Below are 20,183 nucleotides of genomic sequence, written 5' to 3'. Positions count from 1 at the left end.
CTTGTTTCTAATCCATGATGAGCTAATCCAGATTTCTCAGGTTTGTTGTTGAATTGATGACTGATGCTCTTGACTTCTTTTTTCTATAGAACTTCCAGTTTGTCCAAAGTCAGAAAGATTACAAGGAACTCTACACACACCAGGTAGAGACAAGGTTGAGCGTTTATCTTTGAAAGAAAATGGGTGGATAATTTGTTAATAGGTGTATAAGTGGCTGTTAAATCATATTCTTTCAGAATTCTTGAAATTGGTTCTGAAATCCCAGAAATGTAAGGAATTGGAACTCAACGTATTGAATCTTTGCTGTTCTGTATTGGATTGTAAGAATCAAAAAGATGTTGTGTACTCTTTTTGGAGAAGCCATTTAGTTTCATGTGATGTTTGATAGTTGAAAGTTTCTTCTGTAATAAATGAGAAGTTGAACAGTTAGTTTTGGCTCATTGGATTAAACATTTTATGATTCCTGTTTTTTGACAGGATGATGAGCAGATTCTTTGAGAATATAACGACCTGTGAAAGTTGGTTTTCTGTAAACTGTTGTTGTAAGAATACCAGAAATATTTAGCAAATTAAACATTATTCTTGTGCAAAAGTGTATATATTTCTAATAATCTCACTCTTGTTATCATTAACTAACCCCCCCCAATGTCACTGTCTCAACATACAGTAATCTGTATGTTGAGACATCTATAGTAGCAGCATTACTGTTTCTATATCATATGGCACCACTTCATTTTTGCCATTCTTCTTCTTCATCTTATGGTTCTATAGCCAAAATTGAGCCTTGGCCTCATGAATTTGTTACCTCCTACCCTGTCTAAAACTTTACTTCTACAGTTTGGACACTGGACATTTTGGCATCCATGCTGTTTATTTCACTTGGAAGTTCAAAATATACAGAGAATGCAGCTACTGCAATCTCCCCTGGCCACTTTTTACATTTCTAAAAACATTTAGTGGGATCAGTTTGAAAAATATGTTCTTGACATTGCCTTTCTTAAACTTACTGCCTAGCTAAAATACATTCATGATGTGTTTTCCATTTTTTCCTCCACCTCACCCTAGAATTCAGTTTACTATAGAAAAATAAAGTCTGGCCTTTCTAGATACTTGAATCACACATCTTTCTAAATCTACACTTTCTTTCACCGTTGAAGAAAACTAACTCACATAGGTAGTTATACTCACAAACTTTCTTATGCCCCACCTCCCAGTTAGAATGGAGCCATTAACCTCTCAGGCTCCCCCATAGCTGAACTTAACTGTATTTGTCACATCTTCTTATCTAATGACTACAATTCTAACTGAATTAACCAAATACTTGTTCCACCCCTATGCCACGGATGTCTCAACATACAGTAATCTGTATGTTGAGACATCTATAGTAGCAGCATTACTGTTTCTATATCATATGGCACCACTTTATTGATAGCGTTTTTGCTTTAGCCATTATTTATAAATGCATTGCTAATAATTTGCAATTCTTGTTTAAGAGCTTGTTCGTTGGAGCAAATTGTTATAGCTCTGCTGGTGATATGAGTTAGCATGTATATATTGGCCGGTATGTGTAGGCTTGCAGTAAACAGTGAAGGATAGACTGCCTGTGGGAAGATGTGTGACCAATGTATCCAGGAAAGGAAGCGAGTTCTGATTTTCAATTTCAATAGTAAATTGTATGCGCTCATGTTGTTTGTTCAGGTGGCTGAGGAAGGTGTTTTAACGTTGGCTGCTGTGTGGCCAGATAACGAAAACATTGTCATTGCATCTAATTAGTCAAACTGTAGGTTTTGCTTTAATGAACAAGCTCTTAAACAAGAATTACAAATTATTAGCAATACATTTATAAATAATGGCTATAGCAAAAACACTCAATAAAGTTCTTCATAAAACTTCATCCAAAAATGCATATAATATAGATTACAGTAAAACCATAGCTATTTCATATATTAAAGGGTTATCAGAAAAAATAAATAGAATTCTACACCATTATAATCTTAATGCCACTTTTAAACCACCTATAAAATTAAAAAACATATTCAACTCCTCTAAGAATCCTCTACCCTGATTGGCTCACCCTGGGGCTTATCTATATCTATTGCATCTTTAACTTACCTCATATTGGTGAAACTGGACTTACAATCATTATCCATAAAGAAAAAAGAACACAAATGACACATTAAATTTAACAATTTTGGTGAAGCAGGTCTCTCAGATCATGTTCTTAATACCTACACCAAATCGATTAGAAACATACATGTTCTTTACATCATAATTTTCCGTACGGAAATTTAAAGAAGCCTGTGAAATTTTGATTAACCATCCTAATCTTAACAATAATGGTGACATAAAAATCCTAAGAATTTGGATGGCACACATTCAGCCCACTTAGTTCTTTAAGTTTTCTAGCAAACCCTGAATTTAAAATTCTTAGCAATTATTCAGCTTTTATTGGCCACCATTCATACTGATTTGTTATATGTATATTTATATGAGTAACTTTGCATGAACATGTTGCTCTCTAGCTTAATTTATTTTTGTAACCAAATAGATAATAATAACTGGACTTTAGCTTTGATGTAGTAAGAGTTTTTTTTTGCACCAGAGGTCAGGCGAATAGTTTTAATAGTTGACTAGATCAATGTAACTTTAGCATACCATGTAGATTGTAGTACAGCTTGTTTCTTTGTATATGTGTGTATACTTCAGATGATGACCTTAATGTGAAGATTGAAACGTCGAGTTTTTATTTTGGTTTATATTAAACTGAAGTTTTACTCTAACACGGTAGTTGTTTCCATAATTTTTATGATGAATTCTGGTTACTGTGTAACTATGAAGGAAAGGATTATAGTTCTGCAAATTATTCCTTTCTCACAGAAGTCCTCATATGGTTGGTCATCACCTAGGTGATTTCTTCATGGTCACTTTCACCGACTGCAGGTACTTTTGACACCCCATTTATAATAACATCCCCTGATGTAATGATCAAATCCAAACTCTTGATCTTTGAGTGCCCTCTATTACTGCCTAAGGCAGTTGCGTCTCAAACACTTGAACATTCTCGTCTCTAGATCCCATCTTTCCATTCCAAAGTATATTACCATAATTAAAATTACTTACAAAAAATGATAACTCTTTTCTTATTTGATAGGCTAATTTGTCTATACATTTCCTGTTCCCCATCCTGCACATTAACAAGTCTGGAGCAACACCAAACTAAATATTTCATCCTGTACACCTCTGCCTTACATCATACTGCCACTATTTGCCCATTGCATCTCCAGCTTAGATGGGCATAACTCCTTGGCCATCATCAACAGCACTCTTTCTGCCCTGTCCTGTCTGTCTTTATGATAAACATCATATGATCTTCCTTTCAGAATGTCATCCTCATCCATTGACATCTCACTAATCCAACAATTTTTGAGCTAAAACTCAATCAGTGCAACAGTTTCACTCCTCTTATTTCAGATACCGTTGATGATAGCTGAGGAGTTACAATGGCAGTGGTTTTGAGGCAGTATAATGTAAGGCTTTGTAAACACATAATAGCTCATTTCTGGTTCTATAAAAATTCCAACAACATCTTTTCTTGAATGTGACTCCTGCATACCTCTCCCTGGACATCCTCTCTATCACCATTAATCTCACATTGATTCTTAATTACTTAATTAAACTTATGCTTCCACTGTAAGCTTAAAATTCTGTTACAGGTTGGACTACCTGCAAAGTCTGGTGTTTCAGGATGTACCATGGTTGTTGTACCCAATGTTCTTGGACTTTGTCTTTGGTCACCTCCTTTAGATGAATATGGTAACTCACTTCGAGCTGTTCAGTTCTGTGAAGTAAGTAATATAACATACTTTACAACTAAATTGAAAAACTTTTTAAATCTTGTCATATCATCATCTCTGAAAGTCAAAAAATTTTTATCAGTAAAATATATACAATAAATAAATGTAAAATAACTATATACAGTGATTTGTACAGTAAGTACACTATTTAGTGGGTGTACTTTGTTTAGTATTCTTTGTGCATATGGTTTAAAAAATCAAAATAAAATAAAAACAAAAAAAATTATAAAAATTATAAAAAATAAAAAATGTAAATTACAAATCTGCAGTAATTTGTACACTAAGTACACTAATTTAGTTACTGTAACTTTGCACTGTTAAAGTTACAGCACATTTTATTAGTATTTTGTTAATTTTCTTGAACAGTGTATTTATTTACAGAAATATGAAGCAGATAAAAGAAAAGTTTTATGCACCACTTTGATTTTCTCAGTTTCTGAGAAATTTTTTACATGCCACTTACCTGCAAGTCCTATGTTTTTATAAAGAAAAATAAAATTACAAAAAAATATGATTAAAAAAAATATGTAAATAAAAAAAGAAAATTAAAAAATATATAATTTTTTAAAATGTAAATTAAAAATATACAGCAATTTGTATAGTAGGTACACTAATTTAGCTAGTATACTTTATTATTTTTATTATTATTATTACTTGACACCTTCAAGGAGTCCAAAGACTCATTGAGGGAGAGCACCCGCTCCACAACTCTCCACTCTCCGCCACTCATTCCAACTACAGTAAACCACAACTACCATCATTATCTACACCGATGGCATCTACTGCCCACCACTACTAGTATTTTCACAGACATTCACAAACATCCATGCTCATGGCAGAATTTGAACCCGCAGCCTTTTGTGGGCTGGAGAGTGGATATGCTAACCATTCAGCCAACTTTGATTAGTATTCTGTATGCATTTGGTTTAAAAAAATGAAATGAATAGGGCATTAATCAAATTAGTACTGTACTTGAGTGTGACACATTAGTGCAACATATTATTTAAATAAAATATCTTTTCTGCTTGTATGGCAGTATATATACACTGCTTGGAAAGAAGTTAATGGACACCATAAGTGTGAGGAACAAACAGTCATGGTAATCACTAATAAGGTGTAGGGCTTCCTTTCACTGCAATGACTGCAGCAATTCTATGAGGAATACTTTCCACATGCATATGGTAGCAATCAATGGGAATTTGGGACCATTCTTCCTGTAGGTATGTAATGAGGTCCTGGACTGTTGTGGGGTGGATGTCCCTTGGCATACCCAACACCCCAGTTCATCTCCCACAGATGTTCAGTAGGGTTGAGATTAGGGCTCTGTGGAGGCTAATCAAGTGTGGTGATGTTCATGTCCACAAACCATGCAGTTACAGCAGCTGTCTTATGACATGGTGCATTGTTTTCTTGAAAGAGATAATGGTAATTTCCATAGAAATGCCACAAAGTAGAGAGCATTGCATTTTCCAGAATATGTTCCAATTAAAAATGAATTTAATTGGAACATATTCTGACAATGATGTGGAGGACACTGGCTTATAAAAGTAAGGAGATTCTGGTTCGATTGTATAAGGCTCTGGTGAGACCACATATGGACTACTGTGCACAGATTGTCATCTGGTTTTCAAAAGGATGAAGAGATTTTGGAGATGGTCCAGAGGCAACTGAGTAAAATAGTTTCTGATCTCTGGAATGTTGAATATGAAGAAAGATTGAGATGATGTAATTTGCAGAGTCTAGTGGATAGTGGAGTCTAGTGATATGACAGAGACATACAAGTTTGTAAGTGGTTGTTATAAATTAACATTGAAGAGGTTTTTCATGAAATGGTGGGAAATTAGATCATCCATGAAAACTGTAAAAGGAAAGTGTGAGCAAGGGAGTAAGAAGCAGGTTTTTTGCATAGAGAATTGTAAATGATTGGAATGCATTGCTTGAGAGCATGATGTCTGCAGAGAATTTGAATGTGTTTAAGGCATGGTATATGATGAGCTGTGCGTAGGACAAAAGGGAACTCCTAGATGAGTCTTTGACTTAATGGGGATCATGGGATAATAATAAAAATACTCAATAATAATAAATATACCCCTATATTGTAGGGTTCAACATGAAGTGCCCAGTTAGATGTTGGAAAATGGAAAACATAAATCAGAATATTCAGATAATGGGAATAAGTGAAACTAGATGAAGCATGGTGACTTCCTGATCATTCATTTTGGAGTAAGTAATGGAACAGTAAGGTTCACCTTCATTCTAAATAAAAGATGGGGCACAAAGTCGAATTCATTATCTAAGCAGTGATAGGATTATAATTATATTTATTATTGTTGTAATAGATTTAATGGTATTGATGTGAACACAGATGGATAAGATGTTCCATCGGATTGTGGTTGTCTTGCATTTGTAACAAACTTTGTGTTGTGTGCTCTGAAGATGCTGGATATAATACCAGCGAAATATTAGCTTTTAAGTTAATAAATAGTTATATTCTTATCCATCTGTGTTCATATCAATACCGTTAAATCTATTACAGCATGTCTGAAGAACACATAAGCCTATCCACGCATTTATATTTATTATTATTATTGTACAGGCACCTCCATGGAGTTTGTCTGTCATACCTCTCCTTGAACCTATCAAGATTAGTCTATCATACCTCTCCTTGAACCCATTAACAGACAAATAACTCTAAAGACAAGTACCCCTATATTGTAAGGTTCAAGATGGGACACAAAGCCAAGTTCATTATCTAAGCAGTGATAGGATTATAATTATATTTATTATTATTATTGTACAGACACATCCATGGAGTTGGACATTAACAGACAAATAACTCACAACTGACTGTGGCAACCCATTCCACTCATTCACAACTCTCAAAGCAAAAATTCTAGTCCACACATCCTGCTAGCCACACCTTTATTCAAATTCCAGGGATGATCCCTTATTCTGATCCTCCAGTCAAGTGCTGAAACATTTTCCCTGCATCAATCCTATAAAACCCTTTAAGCAACTTAAATGTTTCTATCATATCCCCTCTTCTTCTCCTATCAACCAACTTCTGCAATCCACACACCCTCAATCTATCTTCATAGGGAACATTCCACAGGTCACTGACCATCTTGGTCACTCGCCTCTGAATCTTCTCCACTGCTTCCACATCCCCAAGAGACTAGACCTGAGCACAGTAATCCAGATGTTGACATATTAAGACCTTATAAAGAGGAATAACAACTTCTTTATCTCTACTTGTTAATGTGTTCTTCAATAGCCAAGTAATCTTATGGGCTACCTTAGCAACATGTCCTCTAAACTTTAACTCTCTGTATACTGCCACCGCTAAATCTCTAGGTTTCCTCTATTTCATGGAGTATAGTGCAGTCAATATGATACACATCTTATAATCTGTTTATCCCAAAATGCATAACTTGACATTTCTCTACATTGAACTGATACCTATTATCTTTTGTCCATACTGATACCTATTATCTTTTGTCCATACTGACATCCTATTTAAATCATCCTGCAAGCTCTCCACATCATCTTGATTAACTATTACACTACCTAATTTCACATCATCAGCAACAACTGAATATTTCCTTTCAAGTTATTTCTTATATGATTTATGTGCAAATTAACAGCAATGGTCCCAGCATTGAACCTTGTGGCACACTGCCAGTCGCCTGTTTTTGCAGTAAGGATTCTGACCCTCCATGTACCATTTTTGTTATCTGTCCAGCAGCCACCCTCTTAAGGAGACCAGAGAGGCATGTATAATGCTATGCATTATACATGTCTGCAAGGATATGTGCATTGTATTATGGGATACTAAGGCAATTGGATGTGAAGTCATTAGCTTCTATATATAAGTGACTCAGTTATGAAGTGACTTCACGTGCAAACTTTGTTTGCTTACACTTGGATATAGGATGAAACCAAAAACATAATTTTTTGCCGTCTTTAATTTATAGCATATAAGTGAAAAAACTTTCAACAAATAATGGTTAGTGTGGGTCTTCCATGATCAGTGTTTTGACTCCTTGGAGATATTTGTATAATCATAAATAAAATAATAATTATTTTTGATTTATGCAGCTGTGTTCCATTAGGTAGGAGATGAATTTTGTCACTCATTGTGATAGATCAACATGATGCTTATTGGAGACCTGAAGTAGTTTGAATGAGTTCCGTGTTTGGTATCTAGAGCAGGATTTCCAGATTATGTAAAAATTAAATATTACAAAAAAATATAAAAGTAATAAAAATAGAAAAAAAAAAATCCTTAGCCTACTCACAGTACTAATGTACTATAGGTTTATAACCTTTCATGAGTGGGAATCATATAAAAAATGTACTATTAGTACTGTACTATAAACCTATAGTACTAATGTGCTATAGGTTTACAACTTACAGCACATTAGCACCATGGACAAGCTAAGAATTGTTTAAAATAATTTTTATTACTTAATTTTTGTATTTTTTAAATTTATTATTTTACATAGTTCATAAACCCTGCTCTAGAGACTAAACATGGAAGTCACTTCAGGCCTCTCATAAGCAGGGTGGTCATCTCACACCAGGCAGTGAAATTCATCTCTCACCTAAAGGCATTCACAAACATTCATGCCCATGGCAATATGAACCCAAAGCTTGTTGGTTCAAGAGTAGGTATGGCTACCACTTATCCAGTCAGTCTTGCATTTGATCCTTTGTTAGAAATTTCACTTGCATTCAAAACCTCATGTTCTTCCTCTATTTACATAATTAGAACACATTTTTGGCAAGTTCTCGTGCAATCTTTATTACTTAATTTTTGTATTTTTTAAATTTATTTTTTTACATAGTTCAGAAACCCTGCTCTAGAGACTAAACATGGAAGTCACTTCAGCTCTCTAATAAGCAGAGTGGTCATCTCACACCAGGCAGTGAAATTCATCTCGGCTTGGTTGGCTTGTCCGCTCTCCAGCCAAAAGGCTGCGGGCTCGAATCCCACTGTAGGCATAGATGTTTGTGATTGGTAAAATGAAAATACTAGTGGGAGTGGTCGGCGGTGGATGGCGTTAGTGTAGATGATGAAGGTAGTTGCAGTTGGTGGAGACAGAGAGATGTAGAGTAAGTGCCCTACCTCAATGAGTCTTTGGACTCCCTGAAGGTGTTAAGTAAGTAAAAAATCTCCTTTTCCCAATAAATTACACAATTTATTTGTAGGTCAATATTGATTAAACTGTAATTAAAATGACAAATACTGTGTTAGCTTACAAATGCCAGAAGTGAAAATTAAATATTACAAAATATGAAATGGTTTCGCTGATTGAGTTTATTTGCCCCAAATCATGGAAATAAGTGAAACATGGTTAAATGAAGTTGATATTCTAACAGGAATAGAAATGATAGAAATGGAAGGATACAGTATTTTTTTGTGAGGATAGAAAGGACAGGAATGGAGGGGGGGGGGTGCTGATGATAGCAGGGGATTTATGTCCACATAAGGTAGACATGAGAAAGGGAAATAGTGGCAGTGGTTATGAGGCAGAGTGGTGTAGGTTAGGTTTAGGAAGACATATTTAGTTGGATGTTGTTGTAGTCCTGGAAATGTGGAGGGTGGTTATGAAGAAATGTATAAACAACTTCGATTAGTGAACAAAAGAAGGGAAATTATATGGGTGATTTTAATTCTGGTGGTATAGATTGGAATGAAGAGATAGCATTTGGGAATAAGGAAAATGATTTTCTCGAGTTCTTGAGAGATAACTATCTCAGGCAGCACATAAAGGAGGATACACAAGAATCGAGAGTTTTAGATATCTGATCATTTAATCAGAGGATGTAATTGAGAGTGGGGTTTCACACTTTCCTCCAGTTGGTGAGATGAATCATGAAGTGATCACCTTGGTTGTGGCTAGCCATATGCAGACTTCTGTGAGGAAAGGATATATATGGAATAATAAGGCTGGTGATTATGACAAGCATAGGAGACAGCTTGGAGCTGTAGCATGGAACGAGGAGTTGACGAGTAAGGAAATAATGTTGCTTGGGAACTGACAAAGAAATACATAACAGCATCCATATGGGAATGTATTCTGAAGGCCAGAAGGCTGAATAAGGTAGGTGCAAAATGGATGAATGAGGAGCTTAAGCACGAAATCTGGAAGAAGAAGGTAGTAAAGATGAATAATGGTGATAATCAGTTACATGAAAAGTATAAAGAACAAGCTAGGAGAGTGGTTCAGTTAGTAAGGAAAACAAAACTGCAGTATGAGCAGAAATTGGCAAATCAGGCAAAGAAAAACCACAGAGTTTTTGAGATATGTGGCAAGTAGAAGGAAGAATGATTATGGTTAAATTATGTTAATGGATGAAAATGGTAGAATGGTAACTGCTTGAGAAGACATTGTTGGAATATTCATTGATCAATATATAAGGGTGTTTCATCCTGATCAGGGTGGCATAATGAGCATCTTAAGTGTAGAGGATGCAGAAGAGGATGGCTTAATTGTGAGTGAGCAGAGGAGGTATTTGAGATATAAATAAATAACATTGATATCAATAAGGTGATAGGATTTGATGACATTACAAGGGTTGTTTGAAAAGTTTGATAAAAAAATAATTAAACACATTTTTTTGGAAAAATCATCTTTATTTCTCATCATAGTCTTCATCGAGATCTACACATTTGATCAAGTGAGTTTCCAATTTTTTCATCCCATCTAAAATGCACGATTTGTCAAATTGTGCAAAATAGTCATTGACAGCCTTGTTGACATCCTCGTTCAAAGAAAATTTTTTCCCACCGAGCCAAATTTGGTTAAAAATTAAGTTTGGGAACATGAAGTCGCACAGGGCCAAGTCCGGTGAATATGGTGGATGTGGAACCAATTTGAACCTCAATTCATACGATTTTGCCATTGCGATGGCCAGTGTGTGGGACAGTGCATTGTCTTGATGAAAGAGCACCAATCTTGCCCGTTTTTTCTTCAGTTCTTCTTTTAAATGGTCCAACAATAATGCATAATAGACTCCTGTTATTGTCTTTCCAAATAGTCCATCATATAATTCCTTGGGAATCCCAAAAAACAGTGGCCATCACCTTCCCAGCTGACAAAATGGTCTTCGCTTTTTTTTCAGTGCTCTTTCACCAGGCATTGTCCACTGTTTTGACTGCTGCTTGGACTCAGATGTGTAGTGGTGGATCCAAGTTTCGTCTACAGTCATGAATCGAGGCAAAAAAATCCTGCAAATTGTGATTAGGCATCAGCAAACGTTGCATTGAAATGTCTTTTCGCATGCGTTTTTGATTGCCAGGCAACAATCGCGGCACCCATCGTGCACACAGCTTTTTCATGTGCAATTTTTCATGCAGGATATTATACATCCATTCAGTTGAAATGCCTACAATATCAGCAATCTCACGCACTTTCACTCGGTAGTCCTCCATAACGATACCATGGATTTTGTCCATTTCCTTCATAATGACCTCAGTCAGGCGTCTGGAGCACACTTCATCTTCGATGGACTTATGACCATGTTTAAACTCATTTATCCAAAAATAAATAGTCTTTAATGCTGGTGCAGAGTCCCCATGAACTTCATCTAACTTGGCTTTGATTTGCGCTGCCATTCACTTCTTCAAATACAGTGGTACCTTGAGATATGAGTGCCCCAACATATGAGTTTTTTTGAGATACGAGCCGTCACTAGGTTGATTTTTTACCTTGAGTTACGAGCCAGAATTTGAGATACTAGCCTGCTTCAGTGACGTCACAACCACCACTCTGGTCAGATTCCCGAGTCTTGCTCATTGTTCAGTTCACATGTTTACCTCCCCACAGAAGCATTTCTGTCATATTGAGTTTTAATTTTGTGTTTTTTTTTGTATGTACAGTTTAGCTAATTTTTTTCATATAACCATGAGTCCAAAGAAGGTGAGTATAAAGAACAGTGGTGAGAAAAGGAAAAAGGTGATATCAATGGAATTAAAACGTGAGATAATAGACAAATATGAGCAAGGCGTAAGAGTAATATACTTGGCAACGCAGTACGATCACACTACTTCTACGATATGTACTATTCTGAAGCAGAAGGACTCGATATAGGCTATAACTCCAGCTAAGGGCGTTAATATTATTTCAAAGCTACGCAACTCTGTCCATGAAAAGATGGAGAACCTGCTGATTTTTTGGTTGACAGGGAAGCAGCTCACAGGAGACACTGTGACAGAGACTATAATTTGCGAGAAGGCACGAGCCATTTATGCAGATTTGCTGCAGCAGATCCCAGATACTTCAGCACAGGAGGCTTCACAAGAGCAGTTCAGTTCAAAGCCAGTCGTGGGTGGTTCGAAAATTTCCGAAAAAGGACCGACATTCACTCTGTTGTCAGACATGGTGAGGCAGCGAGCTCTGATTCTAAGGCAGCCGAGGAATTTGTAAAAACCTTTGCTGAATTGATCGAAGCCAAAGGATACATCTCCCAACAAGTTTTCAACTGTGACGAGACAGGGCTCTTCTGGAAGATGCTAAGCAAAACTTACATAATGGCAGAAGAAAAGAAGATGCCAGGTCACAAGCCCATGAAGGATAAGTTGACCCTCGCACTGTGTGCAAATGTGGATCAAAATCAACATTGGTCAAAAAAAGTGGCGACTGCAAGATCAAGCCGCTGCTCGTATACCATGCAGAAAACTCCAGAGTCTTCAAGACACATAAGGTTTTAAAAGAAAAACTGCAGGTTATGTGGAGGGCAAACCCAAAGGCATGGATCACCAGGCAGTTTTTTGTGCAGTGGGTCATCTTGGTCTTTGGTCCTGCCGTTAAGGAATACCTCGAGGTCAATGACTTACCCCTGCAAGTCCTTCTCATCCTTGACAATGCTCCTGCCCACCCACCAAACCTTGAGGACAATATCCTCGAGGAGTTCAGCTTTATAAAGGTTCTCTACTTTCCACCCAACACCACCCCTATCCTACAGCCCATGGATCAACAGGTGATCTCCAATTTCAAGAAATGTTTTACCAAACACATGTTCCGATGCTGCTTTGAGGTTACAGAGAGCACAAACCTCACCCTTCAAGAGTTCTGGAAGGACCACTACAACATTGTCATATGCCTCAAAATTATTGATATGGCTTGGCAGGGTGTTACAAAAAGGACCTTGACCTCTGCATGGAAAAAGCTATGGCCTGAGGCTGTGGCTGAAAGGGACTTTGAAGGATTTAGATCTGAACAGGAAGTGCTGGAAGAGATTGTGTCCCTCAGAAAATCCATGGGCCTGGAGGTGGATGAGGGAGACATCGAAGACCTTGTTGCCGCACATTCCGAGGAACTGACAACGGAGGAGTTGACGGAACTACACATGCAGCAACATACGGAGGTTCTGCAGGAGATTGGTACAACCGCAGAGGCAGAGGAGGTTATCTCTTCAAGCGAGATAAAGAAAGTGTTGACAATGTGGGAAAAAGTTTCGGACTTTATTGAAAAGAAACACCCTGAAAAAGTTGCAACTGGTCGTGCAGCGTCGCTATTTAATGACACTTGCCTAACTCATTTCAGAAACATTCTAAAAGGGAGGAAGAAACAAAGATCCTTGGACAGGTTTCTATTGAAACACCCTGCAGATGAAAGTGACGAAAGCGTGGCAAAAAAGAAAAAACTAGTGAAGAAGAAAATTAATTTAAGCAAAAGTGAAGTGAAAGAAAAAATTAATACCATACACTAATCAGCTCCACTAATCTGTTTATTTCTTTAGATTCTCTTTTACGTGTATGAATGTACAGTATTTGGTTTTATTTTGTTTGTATACAATATTTGTTTATTATAAAAAAATTGGAGTTTTTTTGGAGCTGGTACGAATTAATCTCATTTTAATTAATTTGAATGGGGAAAATTGATTTCATATACGAGCATTTTGACTTACGAGCTCGGTCTTGGAATGAACAAAACTCATATCTCAAAGTACCACTGTATAAGTGTTTTATCACTGCTTGAAACTTGTTTTTCTCCATTTTTATGAAAAATGCAAACAATGTTATTTTAAATGTTTGTCAAACAAGAACTATGCATCGCATTAGCTAAAATTTTGCCAAGAGTCATGAAAAAGATGATATGTGCCGACACTGGTATGAATGAATGAATTGTGTTGCCATCTATTGGAAATTTACCAAACTTTTCAAACAACCCTCATATCACCATGCATCTTAAGGGAATATTCTAGGGAATTGGCATGCCTGTTTAATTAGAGTCTTACAACAGTACAGCTTCCAAGGAGGTTCGGTGTAGTGGTTGAGACAGTTGTAGGTGTCCTCCTGCGATGAGTCTTCGGACTCCTTGGAGGTGTCAGGAATAATAATAATAATAATAATGAAGGAGAGTAAAATTGTTCCACTGCATAAAGGAGGTGATAAGGCTGCAGCTTTAAATTATAAGCTAATCTATATATCTGGAGTTGTAGTGAAGGTACTGGAGAGATTGGTGAGAATTTGAATACAGAAATGGGTTGATAACAGCGGTATTCAAGTATTCACTGTGGTTATCAGCATGGGTTTGTTAACAACCTTACCGGCCATTATGGATCAAATATGCATCCTCATACACTTCGTCTCCATCATATATTTCAATGTAATATGAATGGCATTACAATTTTAATATGCACTTCGCATCCATAGTAACTTGGACGTATATATATGTCCTGGCTGGTAGCGTGGTTAAAGGGAGATTATGTTTTACTAATGTACTGTAACAAGCTAACAAACACCTTGGACAAGGGAGATGCAATACAGTGGTGTACTTGGATTTTGCAAAAGCTTTTGATAGACTGCCACATGACAAACTAGTAAGTAAATTGAAACAGATGGGATTGGATAACAGACTTCTGAGTTAGATCAGTGATTGGCTGTCAGATAGTTTTCAGAAAGTTGTTTATGGGGATGCATTATCCCTGGTGTACCACAGGGGGGTCAGTTTTGGATTATTGTTGTTCAATTTGTATGCTAATGATATCATGATGGGTTTAACTAATTATATGCAGCTGCTTGCAGATGATGATGCAAAACTGGAGAGAGCAATTGCAGAGTCAAGCAGATGTTATGGCCTTACAAGAGGACTTGAACAGATTGCCTGATTGGGCAGGTAAGTGGAACTGTGAGTTCAGTGTTGCAAAGTGTAAGGTTTTGAGATTTGGTAAGCAATGATGGGATGCAAAGTATACACTCGATGATGAAACTTCAAAGGAAGTAGAGGAGATGAGAGATCTAGGAGTGATGGTGGACAAGGACCTGAAATTCAAGGTCTTGATCAGGCCTCATATGGATTATTGTACAGAGACTGGGTTTTCATGGTGATGAGGGTATGTTAGAAAGGGTCCAGAGACAATTCACAAAGGTGGTCAGTGGTCTTTGGAATGTGGAGTACAAGTACAGATTGAAAGAATGTAAGTTGCAAAGCCTCATGAATAGGAGGGAGAGAGGGGGATTTGATTGACACATATAAGCTAGTCAGAGTTTGTTATCAAGTTAACATGGAAGAGATTTTTCATAGAATTGGAGAGAGAGAGAGGGGGGGAAGTACAACAAGAGGCAATCTCTGGAAACTGTATAAGGAGGGCATAAACAGAGGCTGAGAAGCAGGTTCTTTGCACAGAGTGGAATGCATTGCCTGAGTGTGTTGTGAATGTAGACACATTGAATCTACCCAAATGTGAATCGTAACAACTGCTTCTCCAAAATTTGGTAAAGTTTAATTTTTATCAGTCACACACACACGCGCGCGCACACACACATACATATATATATATATATATATATATATATATATATGACAGAATGATCATTGATTCGGTTAACATACATAGTTTTATGAAGAATTAAATGACTAGAACCGAGATTTAAGTAAAAAGGTTTTAATATAAACACACTACTAGTTTCGGCCTGTAACAGCCTTCTTCAAGTGACATTATAAAAGAAAAAACACTAAACATTGAGGGTTAAAAGACTATGAACAACATAGACAGTCTTTATACATAATTAGCATGAAAACGTTGTAGTTGTATTTGAGGCTGTTCTTTCATTTGTTGCATTGTTGGGAGAGTGTGTGCTTGCTGCATCACGTGAACGCCAGTACAAGATTACGGCTGAATGACTATCTGGGAGGTTGTAGCTTAAGATGTTATTTAGATGAACAGGATTTAAGATGATTTCTCAGAGTGGAATGCATTGCCTGAGTGTGTTGTGAATGTAGACACATTGAATCTACCCAAATGTGAATCGTAACAACTGCTTCTCCAAAATTTGGGAAAGTTTAATTTTTATCAGTCACACACACACACACACATATATATATATATATATATATGACAGAATGATCATTGATTCAGTTAACATACATAGTTTTATGAAGAATTAAATGACTAGAACCGAGATTTAAGTAAAAAGGTTTTAATATAAACACACTACTAGTTTCGGCCTGTAACAGCCTTCTTCAGGTGACATTATAAAAGAAAAAAACACTAAACATTGAGGGTTAAAAGACTATGAACAACATAGACAGTCTTTATACATAATTAGCATGAAAACGTTGTAGTTGTATTTGAGGCTGTTCTTTCATTTGTTGCATTGTTGGGAGAGTGTGTGCTTGCTGCATCACGTGAACGCCAGTACAAGATTACAGCTGAATGACTATCTGGGAGGTTGTAGCTTAAGATGTTATTTAGATGAACAGGATTTAAGATGATTTCTCTAGATTCCACAATTTTTCTCTCTATTTCGTCACTGCAACGGAAGATGTTAGTAGATTTTTCCCAGCAGACTTTGTGACTTTGGTTATCATCATTAGGATTAGCCGAGAAAAGGATATGACTTGATAATGCACTCGCTCGCTGTCTCTTTTAAGTAATGTCTCTCATGTGTTCTTCCATACGCATTTCAACAGATTTGTCTGTCTACTCAAAATAAGGAATATCACAATCACATAATATTTTATATACTATTATTATTATTACTATTATTACGGGCAACTCCAGGGTGTCATTAGACTCATCGAGGGAGGCCCCAAATCATATTCATCACAACTATTCGACATTCATACAGTATCTATCATACCTCGCCTTAAACTCATTCACTGTCACAGCATCCACCACAGACTCAGGGAGCGCATTCCACTCATTCACTACTCTAAAAGTAAAGAACCCAGCTCTAACACCTTTACTAACGACACTTTTGCCAGTTTCCATGGATGTCCCCTAGTCCTCCCACAACCAGCCCTGTTCTCAAAAATATCTTCTGAATTAATTTTATAGAAACCCTTCAGTAATTTGAATGTCTCAATCATATCTTCCCTCCTCCGCCTATCAACCAATTTTTGCAACCCACAAATCCTCAACCTGTTCTCATACTGTTCATTCCACAGACCTGCTAGCATCTTGGTCACTCGCCTCTGGATCCTCTCCACTTCCTCCCCATCAAGAAGAAACCTAGGTGACCAAATCTGAGCACAGTAGTCGAGATGGGGTCTTATCAATGCTCGATACAGAGGAACAATAACCTGCTTGTCAACATATTCTTCAGCAACCAAGTGATTTGATGAGCTGATTTGGCCACTTTTGCAATGTGTCCCCTAAATTTCAATTCCTTATCCAACAACACTCCTAAATCTCGTGCCTCATCAATTTCCTGGAGCACGGTTCCACCAATTCAGTAAACTGCCGCCAATCTTTTCACCCCAAAATGCATAACCTTACATTTTGCCACATTAAATTGACATCCTTAGCCCAGACCTCCAATCTATCCAAATCATCCTGCAAAATTTTGACGTCATCTGCATTCACTATTGCCCTACCCAACTTCGCATCATCTGCAAACAAATGAACTGTTCCTCTCAGATCCTTTCCTATATCATTTATGAACAAATTAAACAGCAGTGGTCCAAGAACAGATCCTTGTGGCACACCACTAGTCACAGGCTGTCTTGTGGACTCTGCTCCTGAATAAACCACTCTCTGATATCTCTCCATCAACCACCCTCCTATCCATCTCACCAACCCTATGTCCATTCCCATATGCTGCAATTTACTGATTAGAATTCCATGTGGTATCCTGTCAAAGGCCTTAGCAAGGTCCAGTAGAATCACTGTAAACCCATTACCCTTATCCAGTTCAGCTGTCACTGTGTTATAATACGTGAGCAAGTTACTGAGGCATGACCTACCCTTCACAAAACCATGCTGTCCCCGATACAGTATCCCATTTTCTTCTATCCAGTCTTGTATTTTCCTCTTGACTATTTTCTCTAAGACCTTGATAATGATTCCTGTTATGCTGATTGGCCAGTAATTTTCAACAGCAGCCTTGGAACCACCTTTGTGCAGTGGAACTATTTTCCCCTCTTTCCACCCCCTTGGGACTGACCCAGTCCTGAGGCTCAAATTAAACAAAATGGTCAAGGGCACTGACAATTCTTTGGCCGCTTCGCGTACGACACGAGCTGGTATACCATCCAATCCCACAGATATTGACATTGAGGTTCTGTAATAGACTAGTTACCTCTACTTCATTCATCACAATTCCAGAAGTTGTTGGTTCTTCCATTCTTGCAAAGTCACCACCTGGATGATATACTCTTGCAAAGTGCTCGCTCAGTAATTCCACAATATCGACTGATTCGGTTACCTCCCTACCCTCAGCATTTTTTAAGATCATTCTACCATGAGCATTTTTCCTTTTACTTGCAACATATTGAAAAAGCTGTTTGGGATTCTCTTTACCCTGCATGGCCAATTTCCTTTCGTAATCTGCTTTTGCTTTTCTTACCACCCTTGTTACCATCCTGGCCTGAGCTTTATTCTGTTCTTGCACCTGATGGTCACCCTTCTCCTTAAATTCCCTCCACAATTGTTTCTTTTTTTGCAGTTCAAGCTTAATAGTGTTATTCATCCATTTAACCCCTACTTGATTTATTATTCGGACTCGGTATACATTTAACCATTGCCTCCTGCAAACAGTTCTTAACCACCTCCCGTGCACTATCAACATCTAGCCCTTGCAGTTTTACATGCCATGGCATTGAGCCAAGCACACACCTAAGCTTGTCATACTTACCAGCCTGGTAATTCCACATGTACCCTGTCTTAATTGTAAATTCGACTCCTTTAGCCACCTCCCAAGTCATGACCTTATGGTCACTCTCACCAGTTGGTGGCAACATGGTCATGTTTGTTACAGCCACATTCTCAGTTGCAATTACTAGGTCCAGCACTCTCTGCCCCCTGGTATTTTCCAATACATGTTGCCGTAGATAGTTGTCCCTTAATAACCGCATAAAATCCAATTCCTTCCTCCCATGTGCCCTCTCCTCTTTCCAGTCAATGTTACCATAATTGAAATCACCCATAATAATTACCCTCCTTCCACACATTTCTTCTATTTGCTTATGCATACTATCCCCACCATCCACTCCATCACCCGGTCTATAGCAGCACCCAATTGTATATTTTGTTCTGCTAGATTCTATCGCACACCAAACAGCCTCAAATGTGCTTTTTTCCCCATCCTGCAGTTCAACTTCTATACTCCTTGGCTGAAGCTCATCAGCTATCATCAATAACACTCCTCCCCCCTTTTTATTCACCCTGTCACTCCTGAACACTCTATACCTGTCGCATTCAATCCCACTAGCTTTATCATCTTCTGTCAGCCATGTTTCACTAATACCGACAACCTGTGGCCTGGAAGTGCCAACCATGGCCAAAAACTCTTCCTTCTTGTTCCTAATACTCCTGGCATTAGTGTACATGAATTGCAGAAGCCCATTTGTCCCATCCCTACTTTGATGCCTTATACTAACTATCCCATTCTGATTTGTTGTCCGTCGTACTTGCTCGGGCATAATATACTCATTCATACACTTAACTGCCCTCCTAAAGTCTGCATATCTACTCCCCCCCTCTTAATAAATCTAGTTTCCCTGAGTCTGTACATCCACTTCCACATCATTCATCAACACTCTTTCAAGTCTCCGTACACCAACTCCATTCAAATGTAACCCATCCATCTTATATAAGTCCTTTCGCCCTTCGAACTCATTCCACACATCCACAAATTCCACACCAGGGTATTTGAGTTGATGATGACAAGGTTTTGGGTGGCTAATTAAGGAACGGATCTTTGGAAGTGGACAAGGTTCTGATATTGTATTTTCTTAGAACTTTTGCTAATTTATGTGAAACAGTACTTATGTAAGGAATAGATATATTGCCTTTGAATCTATTTGTTTCTTCTGAGTGATGTCTAGGAGGATTAAGAAGGAATTTGTCAATGATTTTCTTGGAATATCCATTAAC

At 37.5% G+C, this 20,183-nt stretch overlaps 1 protein-coding gene across 1 annotated transcript in view; it reads left to right on the top strand.

The window, feature by feature from the left end:
* LOC150097671 (glutaminase liver isoform, mitochondrial-like) overlaps positions 1-20,183 on the top strand; it is a 171,458-nt gene that overhangs the window by 122,639 nt on the left and 28,636 nt on the right. The window contains exon 12 of the mRNA XM_090407710.1: positions 3,714-3,845. Within this exon, the coding sequence (XP_090263836.1) occupies positions 3,714-3,845 (132 nt within the window). The remainder of the gene's footprint in view (positions 1-3,713; positions 3,846-20,183) is intronic.

The sequence above is a fragment of the Typopeltis vanoorti genome, chromosome 17 (genome assembly GCF_054136105.1).
Source record: "Typopeltis vanoorti isolate ZY-2024b chromosome 17, IOZ_Tvanoo_1.0, whole genome shotgun sequence".
NCBI lineage: Eukaryota > Metazoa > Arthropoda > Arachnida > Uropygi > Thelyphonidae > Typopeltis > Typopeltis vanoorti.
Note: the sequence above shows the minus strand (reverse complement) of the source record. Positions and strands in the feature narration are given on the sequence as shown.